The sequence below is a fragment of the Drosophila teissieri genome, chromosome 2L, assembly GCF_016746235.2.
Source record: "Drosophila teissieri strain GT53w chromosome 2L, Prin_Dtei_1.1, whole genome shotgun sequence".
NCBI lineage: Eukaryota > Metazoa > Arthropoda > Insecta > Diptera > Drosophilidae > Drosophila > Drosophila teissieri.
Window position 1 is genome coordinate 11,282,596 of NC_053029.1, and position 21,472 is coordinate 11,304,067.

Consider the following 21,472-nt stretch of genomic DNA (forward strand, 5'->3'; position numbering starts at 1 on the left):
CGATTTGTTAGACTGTCACTCAAGTCTTTTATATTAAGGCATCTCAATTATCAGTAAGCAAAGAGAAGTCATCATATGTACCAAACGTTTTATTATAAAAACAAAATTTTAAACACAAACTAAACGAAATATACCATGTACAAATAATTCGAACTTAGGGCTAAAACTAAGGCTAATCACTAAAGAGACGAAACAAAATGTTGATCACAAAAGTATCTTTGTAGCGGACCTTATAGGAGTAGATGAATATTCAAGACGTGGCATGGCTGGAGTTCCTCGCGGAGATCCAGCTCAGTGGATGAAGTTTACAGTTTACAGGGCAAGATGGAAACGGGGGTATAGCGATTGTGTTGCAGTTGATCTTCCTTTTTGGTATATCAGCACTTAAACTGGAGTAAGCTACCCTAAAGCCTTCTTGCATACAATATTTCAGAGAATATCTAAATAAATACCTAAGCTAACATCGAATCGGTCGATCAATCATAAAAACACAAAAAAGGGAAGTTTCGAATATAAAACTTAAAACAAGGAGAGATGGAAAGACACCCGACTATGTACAAAAGGATTAGAACTGGGACTAAGCATTGGGCATGGAATCCTATCGCTTGTTGAGCTTGCGCCACAGTGTGAGGATGGTCAGCACATGCATGACTCCAATCACGATGCCCATGAGGATCAGGCAGTCGGACATGTGCACATCCGATATCATCATGTACTTGAGGAAGACCTTCGGGCTGCGGAAATGGCAGTACATCGCAGTCTCGGGGCACTCCAGAAAAGGTCGATCCATTCCGTAGATGGCGTTCAACGCCCCATGGAATCCGGCTCGGAAGTAACTCAAGTGCCACATCCATCGGAAGAGGGGCGTGATGTCGATGTAGCGTGTGCAGAAGCCAAACACGGAGAACATCACCGCCAGAATGGGTCCCAAGAACACGGCAAGCTGAGGAAGAGAGATCAGTTAATACCAATTGGATTCCCAGTTAGCTGATGATCTTGATGGTGTAGAACCCACCTTGGTTGGCAACGTGGCTCCCACGAAGAAGCCCCAGGCCTGAGCACTCAAAGAGGCCATTATGCCCAGCAGCACAAAGTAATAGATCCGGAATGAGTCCGTGGCATCGTTTCCAGTCAGATGCACGCTGATGATGATGTACATGGCGGTGCAGAGGCTCTGAAATGTGGAAACACAAATATGAGTAAGCCAGTGGGAAAGGAAGGAATTATTGATTGGTTGATTAGCTGAATTGCCATACATATTAATATTGATTTGTGTGTCATTTACCATTTATGATAATATTATAATTCATTGCATTGATATGGGCCATGATAAGTGATTAATAGTAGGCAGATTAGATAAAACCAGTCTATGGGTTCCTACTTTCATATGTGTAGAACTGGTATGACACCACACAAAGTGGAAAGGCTGACATGAGAATGCTGCCCCTAATTACCAAAAATGCCAGGCTTTCGAATCGTAAAACATTGCGGCAAACAAAAGAGTTTCTTTTAATGCCAATTTCACTACATATGTATATATGCCGGAGTTTCGGAACAATCACTGCAAAATTACAGGTAGTCGGGGCTTACGCGATTCTGTCACGCAAATGCAACGCAAACTCGAACATCGCCGATTTCACATCGTTAATTTGACTTAATGACCGAGCGGCAATTCATTAGGCCACTGCCACCTATGGAAGCTTAGCTCTAAATGATGATTAATGAGCACCATCGCCACCGTTGGGGTTGGGTTCTGATCGGTCTGGTGATCTATAGTATCAGCTATGGGTGGAGACTCACCTGGAAGGGTATTTCGAAGGAGATCAGCGAGAGGAAGTAGGGACCCAGTTTGTACCAGCGGTTGAAGTGCTCCCGTGTCAGCATGTCAATTTCCAGCGGAACTGCGGATAAAGTTAATTGATAAATGAGATTGCGATTAAATTCAATTCAATTCGATGCGATGCGATGCGAAGTGTGCGCACGAAGGTGAGGGCATTATACATATGTAGGTCAGGTCAGTAAACCGAAACCGGTAAAGATCGAATCCCCAACTCCCCCAGTTCCAATGCCTCCTGTCTGCAGCAATTTATTGTAAGAGAGTCGAGAATCGCTGGTCAACCGGTTTTATTATACAATAATCGCAGCTTGTGTCTCTTGTATTTTATAATTATTTACTTAGCGGACTTCAGGATCGCCTTTTTCGGGGTGAGAAGTGCAATTTCTGGCAATTTACATGGAAATTATAAATGACAAAGTGGATCGACAGAGATCTTTTATCGCTAATCAGATCTGTCCTCGCAGCGAGGGTTAATGTTCCAATAAATATACTTTCAATAGGTTTATTTTGCCGAATTTGGAACGCTGATAATTTATAGTTTATGCCTAGAGATCTCTAGATAATAGATTCTGAAGAGGTTTTAGCATGTCGACATAACCAATAGAACAAACATTATGTATATGATATCTCACAACACAGTTTTAATCTTAACAACTCAGCTAACTGAAAGACATTTCTGAAAGTCGAAACCAACCCAGCTAATGATCCACTATCTAAGCACAAAATCTTGTTTCCTTTTCGCCAATTAAGACCCCCGAAATTTTGTGCAAATGCCAAGAAATTATTGGCTAATCCGCAAGCCGAGTTGTATAAGTATCTAGCCGAAGTATCTTAGAATGCGGCAGCTGAAGACAAAGCAAAGTGGCCAAAATAAACAGATATTGCGCAAGAACAGCTGCAGTTTCTGCCAAATCTGGCGACAAATTTTTGCATAACTTGGCTATCCAAGAAAACCAATGACTGGAAACTGGGAGAGGCCAAGCCGGAGCTGCGCGATAGCACTCGAGAACGACTTGGACACTTGGACAAATGCTTTTGGGAGGTGAGGCCAGCGATTGCAGCTACTTACACGTCAAGACCACTGCCATTTTGCCGGTGTAGACCAAGAGCAGCGTGGAGCCGTACAGATACACGTAGTTTCCCAGCACACTCTGCGCATTGTTGCCCACGTTCATGTACAGATACCCGAAGACGACTCCGATGAAAATGTGCGAGAAGATGCGGGCCAGCAGCAGAAACTGGAAAAAGATACAAGGCATTGGGTTAATTAAAATTAATATCAAGCAACTAGTTTTCCTTGCCTAATTTATAGAAACTCTAATTGCCAGATACTTTACGTAATCACAGTCTTTTACTTTCTCAAGCGAATGCGCAGAACTCTTTAATGTCCTTGTAAATACGCTGTTTTTGTTAGTTAGTCGTTAGTTTTTGTGTTCGCAGCAGATTTCACTTTAAGTGACACACTTATGGGCAGTTTCCCCAAGGTAGGGCTATTTGTCATGTCCATAAAAGCGCCAAGCAGTTAACTATCTTGTGTGAAAGTGGGTCTAAGCTATTACATATTGCGTTAGCTAAGCCCGTAGATGTAATAAACATTTTCGTTCTTAGGCAAGTGTTAAATAATAGGAAACAGTGTAAGAAACGCCATTTAATTAGCTGGCTCCACAATTTGATGGCTATTGCAGTGACCGCAGCTGTACCTTGGGCAACCAATAGCCAGCAAGAGCTCGTGCAGTGGATGTTGGTCATTAGAACGAACTAAAGCCGAAATCTATGTGAAGGCTGAGTGCTGGCATTACTTTTGAGTTACGAGCCGCTCGAGTGGCTCCGAGATTCTCGGATTCTGGCCGGTTGGTTGGTTGGTTGGCCAGTTCTATGACACTACGCTGACAAGTCAATATCGGTGGCTAACAAAGCTGTGGAGGTGCTAACAAAGCTATGCCCACACTCCAGTGTTTGAGTGGCCGAGTGCAGTGTGTATGCAGATCCACATTAATCGTGTGCAGTCACATAAAAGTGAGTTAGCTCGCTAAGTGGTCATCACACAAGCTGTTCAATTTCACATTTGAAACGTTCGCCAAGTGCTAATTGGGCACATTCAGATGATAAACGCCGGTCATCAATCTCGATGGCGTCTCTGATTCCGAAGTTATTTATTTATTTATTTCATTTTTATGCTAAGTATTTGAGCCTTTGCCCTGAGCCATTTGTTTTCATTTGTCGCACTGCCAACGAACTGCGAACCGTGTTAAGTGTAGAACAAACCAGCTAATCCATATTGCTTAGCTATGAGAAATTCAATTACACAATCGAGTTGTGTGCATGAATTACTTATGAGCCCACAAGTTGCAAAATAAAATTATGCTTAATGCCCCGATTATATGTTTTAGGTATAATGCTCTCGGAAACCAAAAAAAAACTCAGCAAGTGCCCTATTATATTCCGCATGCATGATCTTATATCACAATTAAAAGCATGCATAAGTCCCATTTTCGTATGATTTTTTAGCAAAATCCGAAAGCGTGGCGAAGTGGCCAACCTTCCCAAAAAAAAACTTATAGTAAGTACTTAATGTACTACGGCCATTGTGGCCGTAAATGGTAATGTGCAGCTGTGCTGTAATTGCCCGGAGAAATAAAGCGAAATAAAGTAAAAAGCGGCTATTTAAGAGATTAGCCATTAAGAATTACGCAGAAACGAGATTAGCCGAAACTGGATTCACTTTTTCGAGGACGCCGCACCAATTACCAAATCAACTTGACAGCCCATCAACTCTTGGCCACTCTGCCACTCAGTCACTCAGCCACTGCCCTAAACTGGCTTTAAGCTAATTGTTACCCACTTTGTGCATTAAAGTTATTGCAGGCGCGTCTTTAAAACGTAAGCTTAAGTATATAAGTAATATAATATATGTATGCCATATTTCGGCCCTTGAACTTTGAGCGTTTCCGATTGCATGATAATTAGTTATTATGACCCCACTGTATTTCTACTCACGTAGTTTCGCTTGGCGCAAATCAAGATGCGCTGCATCAGGAGCACATACTGCATGAGGAACGAGGCCGATCGAATGGCATTGGCCATTGCCGGCCTGGCAAGCTCACTGCCACTGGCAAGCCTCTGTGGCTGGGGATGGGGGTGGGGATGGGGCTGCAGATTCTTCTCGAGGAGCTCTGGGTCCGTGCCCTCGGTGGCGCCGTTCAGTGCCTTGATCTCCTCCAGAGCCAGCTCCTGCGGCGAGTCCTTCACGTAGTCGAAGCTGGAGAATTGCACCTGCGCAACGGAGGCCAGCGCTTCGCCCAGCGTTTTGGCGCCGATGTTGTCTGCAATTTGGAGAAAGTTCATGATGGTGGCTGGCAGGTAAAGTAGGGGAAATTTGGAAATTTTCTGCACCATGCCAGGCCAACAATTGGCCATTTTCCGCAAAAAAAAACTCGTTACTCGTATGTGTAGCTATCAATTGTTTCCAAGTTTAAATGAGCAACACGTTTTTAACACCGAAACAGTGGCACACACCTCCACTTTAACGTCTCAACTTTAAAACGTGGCCACATAAAGATGCTATCACTTGACCGTAACAATATTCGCATAAAACTTCATTCAAACTTTTATATTTAGAATTTACTTTAATAACCAAAGCATGGCAACAGATCCGAGGAGTTCAGAACTCACCTTTAATCGTGGCCACGAGGCGTGACATATCGGCACTGCTCATAAAGCGACAGCGATCCACATCCTCGTAATACTTTTTATTGGCCGCATGGATTAGCTCATTCAGGTCACGTTGATGCTCGCCCACGGCCACTTCCAGCACTGGAATCCATATGAAATGATACGATGTGATATGATGTAGTATATAGATGGACAGAAGGAGAGCAGGGCATGAAAGTGGGGAACTTACAATAGTCGGCCGGGTTGTGGTAGCTGGGGCAGACGAGCTGCTGGTCGGCCAGGAAGGGCACCAGTTCCCGCACAGGTCCTTGGTACATGCAGTGGCCATCCACGACGGTGTAGAGCTTGTCGAACATCTCGAAGATCAGGGCACTCGGCTGGTGGATGGTGCAGACTATCGTGTGGCCCTGGGACGCCAGCTTCTTCAGCAGAGCCACGCAGGAGCTGCACGAGGAGCTGTCCAAGCCCCTGGAATCCAAAAAGACGAGCAGAACGACCCGGCAATTAATTCAACTTTCGGAGTGAGTCAACTCTGTTTAATTGCTGCCTGCCTAACCTTTGAAGAATAACAACCCCATTAAAGCTCTGCCTTACTGACAGAAAAGAACATCAAACAATTGGGCAACTGAAACTTTAATGGTAGGTGAGATTGGGGCTTGAACCTGAAGCGAACTCGAATTGAAAGTGACAAACGAGTTTGTTCCCAAAATCCATTTAGCAATGCAAGTCGAGCGGCATTGCAAAGATTTGATCGACTTGCAGTCGGCATTTTATTGGACAATTCCAAAAACGAGTTATTCCAAGTGTTAATAACTGCCTCAAATTGAGATATACGGCTCACTTGACATAGGTATTCGTATCCATACATCCTAAATTCACGTTCACACTTTGCTTAATAGCCTTCTATACATATATACACATATCTTGGACTTACTAACAGTCAATAAATGGTAAAAAGAGAGGTCTTATTGGAATGAAAATGATATCAAAGCGATGCTCAAAAATAACCCCGTTGTTCGCTGCTTTTATTCTTGGGATATTTCTGGAGCTGGCAACTCCCTTTGTTTAGTGTTCAGCGAGTTGTCTGAATCAACTTTTACTTAGTCATGTCCCCTGAAAAGGGACTCATAATCGCCACTCAGACAACTCAAAATAGCTGGCCACTAATTGCTGCATAAATCTGATTTGGCTATAAATATAGCCGCAGACCCATCAATCCCCATTAAAGTAATCTACAACTAATGAACAATTTAATTAATTACGCGATTATCAGCCAGATAGCGCAGTAATTAAATGAATATTCAATAACAAGATACATGTCGCATGCTAAAATTTAAATAACAAACTGTTTACAGCTCACTGAGCAGCACCTAATCAAAGCAAACTAAACTATTAAACAGACTATCTGGACAATTGATAAGCCCTATTGCTACAAAGACATATAGAAATATAGACGGGGACAAACTTGACTTGTGGGTCAGTTGGTATTTTTGCTGAATTTCCGCCAGGCAAAGTTTGCTCATCATCGCCTTCAGAGTGCTGGAGATGATCACTACTGCGATGGCTACTCTAATTACATAAGTCTACGCTTATACATAGTGTAGTATAGTGTCACTCACGTCGTCGGCTCATCCAGATATAGCACGGGAGGATTACTTATCAGCTCCAGGGCGATTGCGAGTCGCTTCTTCTGGCCACCCGAAAGCTTCCCGGTGGGCACATTGTAGCGATGGTCCAGACCCAGCAGCGATAAGATGTGTTTGATCTGCAGATGGTACCAGAAGTATTTCGAATTAGATAAGATTTCTCTTCCCTCCCCTGAGATGTTCGCATTCTTAGGTCTTCTTGAGAGCTGTAAATATATGGATGATCACTTACCAGGTCCATTTTGTACGCCTTGGTGACCTTGAAGCCCAGTTTCAGATGGGCCGCCAGGAGCATTATCTCGCCGACCAACAGCTGCGGACGCAGCAGATCGTCCTGGTGGATGTAGCACAGCATTTGGCGGAACCGCTCCGAGCTGGGAGCCATTGGCTTTCTATTTACCCGGATATCGCCCGACACGCCGGTGGAGCTGTTGAACAAAAATCACAATATAATTACAATAACGTACATCGGTTCAACATAAGCCGGGCTGAATGAAAAAATAGCTTCGCAAGCGTCTGGTTCGGGGAAGTAAACCGAACCATATGTACATACATGCGCCACTTTCAAGTTCATAGTTTACTGACCGATAACGTTTAGCAATGAAAACCCGTGTACCGCCTGGAGGCATCGTTTATGCCACCACGTCCACTTCCACAACTTGATCATGATAATTAAAGCAGCAGCAGACTGCAGTATACAAGTATGATTACACGGGCCAGACGCGCAACATCTCCCCTCTGCACGTGCGGTGCATGTATAAATTGCTAAAATGTTTATTTACTAAAAATGCTGTAATAGCTGTCAGTTGGCCATCAAAAAGAGCGCTGCGATTAAGCGGCGATTTCCTGCGAGATACGTCAATTCGTGGGCTTGTGACTCAGAGATTGTTACCCAACCCCGAATCCCCGACTGAAGTCCTAATTATGCAATGGCTGAGAACTTGAACCGCGCTGCCGGAGGAAGTGATGAGATTATGTCCGGGATGGAACGGCAATCGCAAGTGCACCGACTTCCAGACGTCAAACGAAACGCGCGATTGTGATTCATGTGTACTGTGCACACAGCTATCAGGCTATCAGTTTAGACATTTGCCAAGTGCAGATTGCTCTAAATCTAAATGCAAATCGAATAGCTCCAGGGAATATGGAAATATGAAATCATACACCCTACACCTTACTTGCAACCATTTGCTTTCTAATCTGTATTTGCATATGACTAGGAGATACTGGAACTACATAGGTGCATTTCCACAAGACCCTCTTCAAGCCCTTCGATCTCTAACCCAGCCATGTACAAATTTAATTATATAGCTAACCAAATGCAGCTGTGTTGCTCAAACAATGTGCTGATTGATTGAACGACTGCGACGTCTGCACTTTATATGCACAGCCGATGTGTCCAATGTGTAATTAAATGGCACGAAACAGATTGCAAATTCAGCGATATAACCATAAATTAAATGCCAAGCTGCCCGACAAGCTGCAAATCCATTTTCAAGTTCAGCTGTGCGGAAGTTCAGAAGACTCACCAAAATCCGGACATCACATTGAGCAGCGTGCTCTTCCCGGCTCCCGAAGGACCCATGATGGCTGTGAGTTCGCCAGACCGGAAGCTGCCGTTCAGGCCATGAAGGATCTCCTTGCTGACTGCGGCGCAAAATGTAAATATCTCAATAAAATACTATTAAAAACTAGAAAAGATGTGGGGTACGCACCGAACTTTCGCTCCGGGAAGGAGAACTTCTTCACTGTGTAGCGCACGTCGGAGAACTCGATGTCCACGGGATCGCAGTGGTCAAAGTTGGCATGTGCCACCGCCTGGTGGTAGTTGGGCCTCTGGAATTCGCTCAGGTCATTGGTCACCTTGGTGGTCAGCTCGGAGGAGCCCCGGGACGAGGTCGACGACGTCTCGTCGATGGACAGCTCCGAACTGGCCGCCGTGGTGCAACAGTTGATGCCCAGGCAACCACCGTCGTGGTCACCATGGTGATCCTTGAGACTGCCGACGCCGGAACTGCTGCTGGCATCACTGCTCGCACCACCCACGCAGCAGGCGGCGTCCGAGGCCTTGATGTCTGGCAAGAGGGTCATGTTGGTGCGGATTCCTCAATGTTTCTGGTCTGCTGGTCAGCGCAGGAATCTGGAATGTCACGCAGAGGAATGCACTCTTTAGATGCGTTGCAAACTGGTCGTGGGTTCAGGAAACTGCGAAGATTAGGCTTATCAACGCAGACGTGTTTGAATACAATCAATAAATGTGTTGCAGTAATCTGCGTTTGAACGCCAAGGCGGAGACTGAACGCTAATAGTGCTATATTAATAATAATTCTAATTAATTTTCTCTCTAGTTATGTGGTCCATCGGAAAACAGAATTCACGTTTATAATTGATGGCCTCTCAACAGATTTTCGCCCAAGTGTAGAATTATAGAAGCCGCTTCAGAATTAACGACCTGTTTGCTCGCTGGGGCGTTAACTTCATTTAATGTTGCTATTTGACTACAAATTATTTATGTGTTGCGAGCAAATTAAATTTTTGGGGGCGTTTCACTTAGCTTGTGCAATTTAGTAAAACACTTTATAGGCTCACTTGCATATCGTCAACTTAGCAGATGCGTCATTAAATATTTCTTATATAAATATATATAAAAACCCAGTTTGTTTTGTTTTCTGGGCTTTTGTTTAAGCCCGTCTCGAACAAAGAAAGTTATTGAGATGTAAAAGGCATTTATGGGGGATGGGGGCACTTCGCTAAGTGAAAAGTGAGGTCTGTCAGTCTGATGGATAGACAGTTTTATAGGCTGGCGGTCTGGAGATCCCTTTTCTGCGGAGAATTCCCCTTGGGAGTCCAATAAACTTTAAGTTTATTCACAGACAGTTTTATGTTCTAAAAACCATGGCATGTAACCAATTAAACTTTTCGCCCGTCATCTTTGGTGGAATTTCTCCTCTTTGAATCGATGACTCGACATTATGCAAAAATAGACACTCAAAGAACGAATAAAATCAAAGACTTGGTAGTGAATTGAAGAAACGGTGTCAATAGCAAATATTGATGTTCCAGTCCTAATGAAATTAGAATTGATTTATAGTTGATTATTCCCCTGTTAGCTAATGTTTGCTAATTTTATGTACCCTTGACTTAGGTCAGTAATTTTCTGCCCGATTTAGGGTTTGCTAATTACTTATGCAAACAAATAAGCTGGGCGGAATCGCCTAGAATGTTGTTTGCACTTGATGGACAGGTGTGTAACTATTGGGAAATACTGTATAAACTATTATACTAAATTGCACTGCCTTTCTCAACACGAAACCTTCAAAGAACGAATATCTAGGCTAGCACACATGCAAATTGAAAAGCGCTTTTCCAGCGGCTTTGGGCGGCTCTTTTTTGCCAGGTTGTCCACCCATGTGTTTTTCGATTTTGTTTGGCCAACAAGTTTCGAGTAGCCAACTGATATTGACTTTGGTGTAAAGAGTTTGTGTCTGGCTTGTTAGCTGAATGACAAGTCAAACACTGTTGAGAGACAAGGCGAAACCCGTTTCACATAAAGAACTGCAAATCATTTACACGATTTTCGCAGTTCGCAGTCTTTGATTAGCCAAAAAAAATAGAGCCGCTCAAGTCGAGAAGTGCGACATGATCTTGGTGGCAACTGGAAGTTCAACTGGTTCTGTCTTGAGTGCATTTCGAGTGCAGTTTCATTGAGTTGACAGTTTCCATTGATTGGGCGACTGTGGCAGACACAATTGAGTTCAGCATATGGTCGACCCATTCACGACGTTTGGCGAATGACATAATTTTATATGTGTACTGTGAACACTTTGGAGTGCTCATGTCTATGCATATGAAATCAGAAAATCGAAGTACTCGACCATGGTCGCATATTAGATCACGGATGAATACCTAAATCGGGAGTATGTTGTGAATTTACTGCAGGGACTACAAGGCTTTCAATGTTGCACGTAATAAGTTTTACTTTATTTATCATCAGAAAGTATAATGTGCATAGTTAGAGCTTTGTTTATAATTCTGTGCCCTAGCTGAATTTCAGCAACAATTAATATTTTTATTGCAACACTTATCTTTTAAGCATTTTAAGCTCGAGCTGACTCGATGACTCAAATATAATTGTGTATGCACTTTGTAAGCCAGAGATCGTGACCCAGCTTCATAAGTGGTTCAGAAGCACCGAAACGAAACTATGAGAATCCGGGTATATAATAATCATATAATTTTGGAAAGCTCTCGTCGCAAAGGTCGTTGGGACCTTTCGACATTTAGACATTCGGTCTGCTGTCTGTTCTCTGTTCATAACTGAGTCGATGCAAATTGTTATTTTTTCGCCGCTGGCTCGACATGCAAATACACATAAACTCGAAAAACGCTCGCCATCGAAAAACGCTCGCCATTTCAATTAAAGTCACGAAACTGAAAGATCATGAACAACTTCAGTACAGAAAATAAAACAAAAGTAGAGGAGAACTACAATAGAATGAGGCAATTGATCGTTTCGGCTTGGCTACTGCACAGCCACGATAAATACAAAACAAAAAGGAAAACTAAGCCGCGCATTACGTATACGACCCCTGGAACCACTATTTCACTGTTCGCCTCGCGATAAAGAAAAGTGACATCGCCAAGGCCAGCACGTGGCCAGCTAAATAATGTTAATGGATCAGGGTTTATCTCAGCCAGACTCGGAAAACATATATGCACAAGAATGAGTTCTACAAGTATGACAGCGATCATACTTGTATGTACATACATACATCGCATATGAACGTCGCAGTAGCCGGCATAATATTAAGTTTGTTTTGGTTTCCAATATTTGTCTTGCCTTTTTCTGTGTTCAATTGTTGAATTCTTTCTCGCTTCGAGTGGCGGCAGTCAGCCAATGACCGCTATATTCGGTTTGTTTATAATTTATAATTCGAGTGCATTACTTGGCTATTCGCCTTCATATCTATATACTCGTATGCATACTTTTGTACTTTTTATTGTCCGGGTCGCGTAATGAGCAAATTGAAGGAAATTAGGATGATTGAATGGGCATTTAGATATTTAGATATTTAGATAGAGAGATTTATCTGCTGGAGTAGCGAAATAAAAGTCCACGATATAAGTAATTGCCCCAAACAAATTAGAAACACATTGTGGCTGGGCATGGGCATGGGTATGGAAGTGAATAAATTTGCATAGCACAATTCCCCATTCAAAGCACACTCATGAATAAGTGAGTCGAGGCACGAGTGATGCAACTAGAAATGCTGTTCGCAGCGGATCGCATAATCGCATAGTAGGAGTGTGAGTGGGAGTGGGTCGCACGATAAAGAAAAACCCGCCGATGAAGTCGATTCTAATCCGATGGCCTACATTTTCCAGTTTCAAGTTCTGTTCAAGAGTGACGCGGCAGACAGAGAGGGCAGTCGAAGAAAGAGCGGGACGGAGCACGAACGGGTAGCTTTTCTTCCCAGAAAGACAAGCCAAAATATGCAGCAGAAATGTTTACTTTATAATCCATAGCTTTCGCATTCACAAATATTTGTATTTATTTGTAAACAAATGCATATTCAATGGTACATATGTGAGCAGATTTATGAGAAATTTCCATATTGTAGAAATCTGAAAGATTTAGGAAACTAGAAGCATTTTTCTTTTTTTCTCAGTGCCTGGCAGACATTCAGTATTCTTCAGTTCTTTGTCTACACAATTCTTCTGGTGATTCAACCCGCTCCTGCACTCCACTCCCCCCAGAGCTTTCTATCGTTCTTCTCCGTTTAATGGGTCAAAAGGTAACCAACTCGGCGGTGTTAACGAACCTCTTTGACTGCAGGTTCTTCAGCGGCTCTTTCTTCGCTGTAGTACACAAATTATTCGTATTCTTCTATTCTTCTCGGGAAGTTGTAAGAGTTGACGCGTAACGAATATTTCTGAATGAAAACACATAAACACAGAGAATTGTTTCTCGTAATCCTCAGGCAATTGCAACGCGGAATAATTGAAGTTTGTCTAATTAACCTTTGATTTGCATATGGACGAACACGCGATGATTGTTTTATTGTTGTTAGGCGCACTTCTTGTATTTTTTTTGTCGATTTACTAATTCGTCTTTGTTGCACTTTCTTCACATTTTTCTACTTTTACTCTCGGTCTGCGGTCTGTGCTTCGATTGCTGCGGCTTTTGCCTCTGCTTCCATTGAACTTATGCAGATGGGCAGCGACGCGTAAATTAATTTCAATTGCGTGTGCTATACATAATGTGCTTCGATTTCAGTGTGTCTCGATTTTCCCCCGACTCCGATTCCGATTCCTGCTGAACAAGAATATATATGCTCCGCTGCACATGCGCTCGCCACGCTCGCTGCCGATCAACTAAGCGGTGGAGCTCTCTCCGCGATGCCTTTATAAGACCCCCCCATCCGAACCCGAACCCGACTCAGCTGCTCCGGCGGAAACTCTCCCTCTCTCTCGCCGGCCGGTTACGTCTCCGCCTGGCGTTACGTTACGGGATTGCTCCCAACTCCGACATCCAGTAAACCCCACGAGTGCGGGGTATGCCGAATTTGCATGCGGATTAATAACATATTATGAGGAGTTATATACTATATCGAGCATAAGCTCTTGGTGAGAACTTTCAAGTCATCCTGTAAGGACCTATTCATAACCCTGCCTTTTGTTGTTTCCAGAAAGGGTTCAATCATATTTCTTGTCTGGCCAGGGTGTCCAACAGTCGAGCCGAGTAGCATGCTGTTTGCATATGCTTATGAGTTTTGCATTACAAGTAATATACCCTGACCTCCATCGCAATCCCGTTAGGCACTACGTAGTGCGACTCTCTTGGGCAAATCTCCCGATTTCTTTCTGGGTTTTTTTCGCCAACGATCGCGTTGCGTGGTTTGCACAAGTCAAAGTCAAGTTTTTCCTATGACGTTAGCTGACGTTAGTTTTTCAATTGCCACAATTTTTCTTTTACTGTGAATCGGCTTGCGGTTGGAGCTGATTTATGTGTGGGCTTTAACAACCATGTGGAAAATGGCAGTTTGACTGCGGCTTTTGGCATTGTTTCATAGACAGAGCGCGAATTTATTCGGGTTTATTGATCGACGAGCTTGGAGACTGGCTGCAATTACTTGAAAATAAGCCATTGGCATATGAACTACAGTGTAATCAATTTGAAGTATTGACTTTTTAATTACTGGTTTGTGCAGGGCTTGCGATAAAGCCAGTCTGCTGCCTTCACAGGAGACACGTGAGCTGGAAAAACTTAATTGTGCTGAGATTAGCTGGGCTAATTGGCTTCTAAATAGATCTAGGGCTGTTGCTACAAGTTTTTTAAATGGGTTAATCCACGGGACGAAGCTTGTTTAAAACACTTAAGTACCTTTGCCCAGCAAAGTCTCTGCGGAGAATGCTTTAATTGTTGTTTGAATATCCACCGATCAATGAAAATAGGGGTAATTATTAGGTTTATGTAGATTCTTTGCTGCATTTTAAAGATACATATTTAAGCTATTACCTATAGCTACTATTTATACATCTATCAACTTTCAACCTCACCTTTAATCATTGAATGGAATAACAAGTGCCTTGGGTCCACCTAAGCCTATTTAGTTTTCTGATCACTCAGGCTTAAACAATCCCTTTTATTGCACTGCAACCTTTAATTACAATCCATTCTGATCAGATCCGGCCCAAGATCAAACAAGTACATGGACCTACCTTAAAATCATTAATCACCCCTCATTTCTCAAAACATTGTTGGTTCAGGCTGGCAATTAAGTCAAGGAAAATTTGTGAAATGGGTCAAATAAAAATTCTGGGAAATGAATCTTAATTATATGCGCTGCAAGTGGAAAACAATACGAAGCTTAGGCTAAGCCATTGATTTAGCCAGGTTCGCCAACTTGGCTAATAACTACTGACATTTCTACGATAAATGGCGCAGTTTTCCCGTAACTTGACTTAGAGAGTAATTATTTGGCCGAGATAAGGAACAAGAGATAGCGAATAGATAATGGAGTTATTTTCCGTGCTTATCTGCACCCAATTATGTGGTTTTTGTCACCGCCAATATCCAGAGATAATGCTCTTTACTGTGTGTTATTTGCGCATCCAGTTATTTGGCTACCAACTGCGGCCAAAACACTTGCTGCACTTCCCACGACCTTTGAGCCAAGTAGATTTGAGGCGGGATATTTGTTAATCGTCATATAATAAACCTCAAAAGATGATTTATGCCCATTTCAGCACTACGCGGATTTTCTTGGCACACGAATGGGCGGTCGCAATGTTTAATTAACATTTATAATTTGCCAGACAACGTCACGTTATTTCCCCTGCGATGTGGGATTTGAGTAGATCTGCTCAAGATTTTACAGAATTAAAATGGTGATTTAGATTAGGAGATATCGAGTCTCTCTATAAATAGACATAAGTACTTTTCAGTTTTATTGGTAAGTTTCTATTCTCAAATAAAACTAAAATTGTTTGCAAACTTTCATTCATTCATAAGTTGAAACTCGTGTTTACAAGCCGGGGCGCTTCCAATTCATAAACAACAACAAATAACGAAACAAAATTCCCAGACACATTTCCAATTTCGAATGACACCCAGCTACTCAAATTTATGGGTCTTGGGTTAGAATCTCTATTCCTAACCCACATAACCGAGCTTAAAGCATGCTAATGTGACTTTTGTCACGCATTTGTGAATAAATTGCCAGTTTCCTTTTCGCTCAGCTGCGAGGCACTAGCCCAGCTTTTAAATATGAAAATCTAAATAAGCTAAAAACAAATTACGGCTGGTTGTCAACAAACTGACTGAGTCGAAACTACGCAAGCAGGAGATGATGACGATGGCGATTGAGGAGATACTGCTCCACAAGTCCGGCGCACTGATTACCCATCGCGTGTCCCCCTGGCGGCGAAAAGTTTTGGGTGTGCTCCCAGATCTATGTTCATACATACATACATATGTATGTGGTCCAAGGCTTCATCGAGTGTTCATATAAGCCCAGTAGCCCTCGGAGGTGACACGATGCTGGAGCGTGAGCCCATCAACCGAAGCCTTCCAAACAAGGGTTCAATCTGGGTTCACGATCAGCTATTTTTCGCAAGCTAGAAAATACTCAGGGCGACACTTTTTAGTTCGGAAAAAAAGTTCCAAGCTGATAAGTGATAGCGAAATTAGAAATGATTCGCAAGCACTATAATAACAAGCAAATGAGCCTGAGAAGTCTTTCCTTATGCCCGGCCAGAAATCGCAAGAAAATAAAATCGCATTATTAAAAGTCCACTTGGGACACCAAATGTTTCGCTAATGAGAGGCATAAACCCATACCCATCCATCGCTGTATCGCATATAGGGAGCCATAGCCAGAAATCCAAATCGGCTTACCATTTGTCCACTAATTAAGAAAGGGGCAGGGAATCGGAGGAATCGGTGGAATCGGAGGAACCGGAGACAAAGTCTGGCTTTCGGTTTTCTAAGCCTGATTGACATGCATACACTGCAACAAAAATGGGGGCGGCAGGGGCGCGGGCTGGCGTGACGTGATAATTGTGAATGGATCAATGAATGAATAAGTTGATTTCGAAGGAGGCTACTTGGCATTTCGGTCTGCTGCCAACGGGATGGGATGGCTGATTCCACGACGATCGTGTCGATGGCAACGTAGACCACAGTTGAATGAATTATAGATGCGGGATGATCTTATATAGTTCAAAGTCTGGGGATGGGTGCCCGAAACGCTTACGGCATCAGAATTCAACGAGCCGTGGTTCATAAAACGATAGTGTTCAAAATCGTGGGCTTTCATCAGAGTTTTGGGGTATCAAGTGTTATATAACAAGTAGTAAAATATAAAATACCTTTAATATTTCATAGTGTTTTACGCATTTTTAATATTTTTTGCTATTTCCTTTGCTCTCATTATGTACACAGAAATTATATTGACCTAGCTGTATTGATACAAATTAATTATATTCCAGAAATAGATTAATTGGACAGAAAGCTAATCACGACCCATCAATTTCTGTCTGTGCTTCCCCCAATCGAGTTAACCAGAACTTCATAGTTACTATGAATAATAACTAAATGCGAACTGCTGGTTCTTTCCACAACCACCAGTCCACCTGAAGTTACCTCCCCTCGGATGCGTCACTTACTTTCCATTCAAATCCAATGGCATAATATGGGAACTGAAAACTGCCGAAAAACCCGCCGGAAACAGCGAAAGAAGCCGTCCAAAAAGCTGAGTACCAAAATCAGAATGCGAGACATGCGGCACATGACAGTACTCCGTAATAAATCCAATTTTTCCTATAGCGAAAGGTGTGTTCTGAAGAGGGAATATGAGTGCGCAATCGATTAGCATATGAATACCACTATGCTTTTGGTCATTTCATTGTGCTCCGCAACCGACAAGTTGAATAAACTGCAAGAAGCAACCGTAAAGTGGAGACGTGGAAAGCGAAGATGATCCATTCGAGGAACCCCAGATTCCAGAGGTATTTGCACCCATGATCCAACCTTCAACCCAGCACAGCTGTCAATGGCCCAACCTTGGGAGATTAACGCTGGAAAAGCAAGGAAAAACAATACTGGATCACACAGCTGCCGCAACTGGCGGCTTTATCGACATGCCATTATAGGCAAACTTGACCAATATTCTTTATCGTTCACGGAAAAAAACTGCGAGAATGAATGCCTACTCATATCCTACTCATTTGCAAATTGAACTTTGAAATTCAAATGTTATGTTAGCTGCACAATATATTCTAATATTAAATCTTGTTAAATTGTTTAATTAAGAATTTTATATAGTATTTGGTTTATTTTTCTATATGTACAATAAAAACCATAGAATTGCTCATCAAGAAAACCTCGTTAAATCCAATCAGCATGATTAGCAAGAAATCCATCAATCGTACGTCAATTGAGCAGATTAAGGAAAAACAAGAAACTGACCAAAGAGGAAAACCATCAGGGGTGAGTGGGCAGGGGAAGGCTATAGAAAAGCAATAGGGGGTTAGAGGGAAAACTTGATGTACGCCGTAAACAAAAACAGAGAACTGGAGAACCAAAATATGGTAATTGCAAGCGGCACAAATATGATAAATGCGCCGTAACTCAACCTGGGATTTCTCAAACCAAAACTACGCATCACAGGCTTCGAAAGTCCTCGCACACAGTTTATAACTAAACATATGATTAACTGACTTTATAGTTGCTAAACACTTTTCACAATCACTTCAAACTTACAGTATAAATTGACACTTAAATAGGAAGCGCTGTCATTAAAATATGAATTTTATTCAAGCGCTGCTTGCTGCGCCTGCAACTGCAGTGGAAAAACAACTGACTACGCGAAGGGAAATGAAAACAAAACGCTTAATAGCTGCGGAAAAGAGAAAGGGAGGGAAATCGCTTTAAGAGGGTTGAAAATGCATTCTCTGTTGCTTCCGGTTTGGCGCCAAATGTAAAGCATTTCGAATTCAAATAACAACAAGCTGTTAATTACAACAGAGCTGCTATGCTCATACAGTCTGTTAGCCAAAAACAGCTGCGGCTGAGCGCTTTTCAACACTGTAATTGCACGCTCTTTTTGTTTTCATTTGATAAACCAAGTGACTGCTTAAAAACATCATGAAAATATCACGTTTCAAGAAGTCACACAAAACTCTGGTGTTTTTTGCCACCAATTTCGACTACCGGGAACCCTACCAAGTACTGATTGATGCCACCTTCTGCCAGGCAGCCCTGCAGGTTGAATCTTTCATATATCAATAGCACTTGTTGATTTTCATAGTTATTTTTAAATTTTTAGCAAAAAATTGGCATAGATGAGCAGATAAAGAAGTACTTCCAATGCGGCGTTAAGCTACTAACCACCCAGTGTGTTATCCTGGAGGCGGAATCTCTGGGAGCTCCTCTCACTGGAGCCACGTCCATCGTCAAGCGATTCCATGTCCACAAATGCGGACACGAGGGAAAACCAGTGCCCGCTTCCGAATGCATCAAATCGATGGTAAATTGGGAAACACATGATTTCAAATATGCTCCAGTTGTCAAAATATTACTCACCTTTTAGACCAAGGACAATCGCTATGTAGTCGCCTCGCAGGATCGTCTGCTGCAGGAGAGTCTTCGCAAGATCCCCGGACGTTGTCTACTCTATCTGCACAAAGCCACTCCCGTTTTGGAAGCCCCATCGAAAGCCTCCAAGAAGTGGGTGCTGCGACGGGCCAAAAACCTAATGCTGGGCAAACAGGTCGAGAAAATCGACTACATGAAGGAGAAGCAGGGACTGAAGCCAGCTGAAACTGCAGTCAAACCCAAGAAGCACAAAGGTCCCAAGAACCCCAATCCACTATCCTGCAAGAAGAGCAAAAAGGACAAGGCGAAGTCACAGCTCAAGGGAGTTGAGCAGACCGCAATAACCAAGGCGAAACGAAAACGGGTCAAGATTCCCGCGCACGTCAAGGCAGCGTTAGGAAAAGATTAGATTAAATTGGTTGATCAAGTAGATAAATATAAGATAATGCAAGCTAATCTGCAGTCTGCAGTCTTGACAAATTATTTTATTGTAAATGTGGGCGGAGTTGCTTTAACCAGCCACCTGAATCTGTTTATAATGGCAAAACGATGTATGCAGCTGAACCAGTTGCAATGATGATAGATTACTAAATTCCTGGTTAATAACTTAAGTAAACTAGAATATTTTTGAATTCGTTACTCACCAATTACCATGACGTTTTCTGCATTTGAAACGTACTACCTCTACGTGCTCACCAATTGAATAGGAGAAACTGAAGAATCCCACTGTGCCTGTTAAGATTATCGCAATGCAAACGCACACTCAACTTAATCTTGTGCACATATTTATATATTTTTTTATATAGTTAAGCAGTATACAAGAGTATAAAAGATGACTGAGAGCCGTTGGAAGGGGAAAGAAGGAAAGAGGAAGGGGCGAGGCTCACCGGAGATTTTCTCACAGTTTGCCCTCGCGAATCTTGTTCAGCGTCTTCTCGGTCATGAACTGGGCCAGGATCTTGCTCAGCGTGGGATTCCGGGCGCAGTAGGCCAAGGTGTTGACGGGGAAGAGGCCGCACCAGGTGAGATCCATCTTATTGGCCAAGGCGACGGCGAACAGATCGCCACATCTCTGGGCCGTCATCCGTTTCTGATTGGCCGTACTCAGACCCACCTTTTCGCCCTGCGAGCCCGTGAAGGCCTCCTGCAGGAAGTCGGTGGCAATGGGTCCCGGTGCGAAGAGGGACACATCCAGCTTGCGCATCTCCACTTTCAGGGAGAGCAAGTAGGCATTCAGAGCGTGCTTGGCGGCACAGTAGGTGGGTGAAAATGGCACTGGGCTGAAGCCCGCGATGCTGGAGGTGGCAGCGATGTGTCCTCGACCGCCATTGTGCTCCACGAAGTAGCGCACCACCAGGCGGCTAAGATGGACCACCGAGAAGACATCCAACTCGAACAGCTCGCGGTCCACCTCGATCTCGACTTCGGTCCAACTGGCTCGCTGGGAGCGGCCGGCATTGTTGACCAGGACATCCAGCCGATGAAAGTGATTGAGCACCGTGTTGAGATGCGTCTTGTGCTCGTCCAGATCGAGCATGTCCATTTGAATGACCAGCACGTCCTTGGTGGCCAGCAGTCCTCGGGCTGCAGCTAGGCACTCCTCTTGCACCTGCTCCAATTGCTCCAGCCGCCGGGCACTTAGCACCAGTTTCACGCCATGTCTGGCCAAGCTGAGCGCCAGAGCCCGGCCAATTCCGCTCGAGGCACCAGTTATCCAAACCACCTGGCCGCGCATCGACGACAGCGAGACTCCGAAACGGGACTTATACCACAGGGCCACATTGCAGTCCAGCAGGATCCAGAGGAGCACGTACACCACATAGTACAGCACCAGCAGGAGCAGCAGAAACTCCAGGAAGCTCATCTCGTTAACTCTGTCTGGCTCTGCTGGGTCGGAGCAACCTTTGTCCTCTGCCGCAACGGAAGGCACTGAAACCTGTTCTTGCCCTCACGGAAATCACTGCGAGAGGGTCTGATCGATCAGCTGTTACTGGGCACCAGAGATGACGCAGTGACTGCGGAAAGTAATTACCTTATAGTCTTACTGATAGCCCTGTAGAATGGAAATTTGTGTTCGAATGATTCTATATTATTAAAATGCACATTGGCTGGCCAGTAAGGGTACTATTATCTCTGATAAGGCATCCTGTGGAGCAGCAACCAAGTCACAAACAGCTCTCCCATCTGCTCATCTCTGATAGTTCCTTTACGTAAACG

General features: G+C 43.4%; 3 protein-coding genes across 4 annotated transcripts; 1 reads left to right on the forward strand and 2 right to left on the reverse strand.

Annotated features, from left to right (window-relative positions):
* Positions 1-68: 68 nt before the first annotated feature.
* Positions 69-18,525, reverse strand: LOC122615496 (ATP-binding cassette sub-family G member 1-like). 2 transcript variants are annotated; one of them, XM_043790435.1, is made up of 12 exons: positions 18,422-18,525; positions 8,871-9,295; positions 8,685-8,802; positions 7,388-7,583; positions 7,129-7,274; positions 5,739-5,977; positions 5,510-5,650; positions 4,835-5,160; positions 2,907-3,075; positions 1,801-1,901; positions 1,016-1,174; positions 69-943 (listed from the first exon to the last, which is right to left on the reverse strand). In XM_043790435.1, the coding sequence occupies exons 2-12, from the start codon at positions 9,244-9,246 to the stop codon at positions 599-601; spliced, it is 2,316 nt and encodes a 771-aa protein (XP_043646370.1). In that variant the 5' UTR covers positions 9,247-9,295; positions 18,422-18,525; the 3' UTR covers positions 69-598. The 2 variants fall into 2 exon arrangements, with proteins under 2 accessions (XP_043646370.1, XP_043646362.1); XM_043790427.1 differs by lacking the exon at positions 18,422-18,525 and adding an exon at positions 12,978-13,518.
* A 211-nt stretch (positions 18,526-18,736) lies between these two features.
* On the forward strand, positions 18,737-19,701 carry LOC122615612 (rRNA-processing protein UTP23 homolog). Its single transcript, XM_043790625.1, has 3 exons — positions 18,737-18,925; positions 18,987-19,187; positions 19,251-19,701. The coding sequence occupies exons 1-3, from the start codon at positions 18,806-18,808 to the stop codon at positions 19,662-19,664; spliced, it is 735 nt and encodes a 244-aa protein (XP_043646560.1). The 5' UTR covers positions 18,737-18,805; the 3' UTR covers positions 19,665-19,701.
* Positions 19,702-20,023: 322 nt separating this feature from the next.
* Positions 20,024-21,228, reverse strand: LOC122615603 (dehydrogenase/reductase SDR family member 7-like). Its single transcript, XM_043790613.1, has one exon. It carries the CDS (start codon positions 21,117-21,119, stop codon positions 20,154-20,156), a length of 966 nt encoding a protein of 321 aa, XP_043646548.1. The 5' UTR covers positions 21,120-21,228; the 3' UTR covers positions 20,024-20,153.
* Between the last annotated feature and the right edge of the window lie 244 nt (positions 21,229-21,472).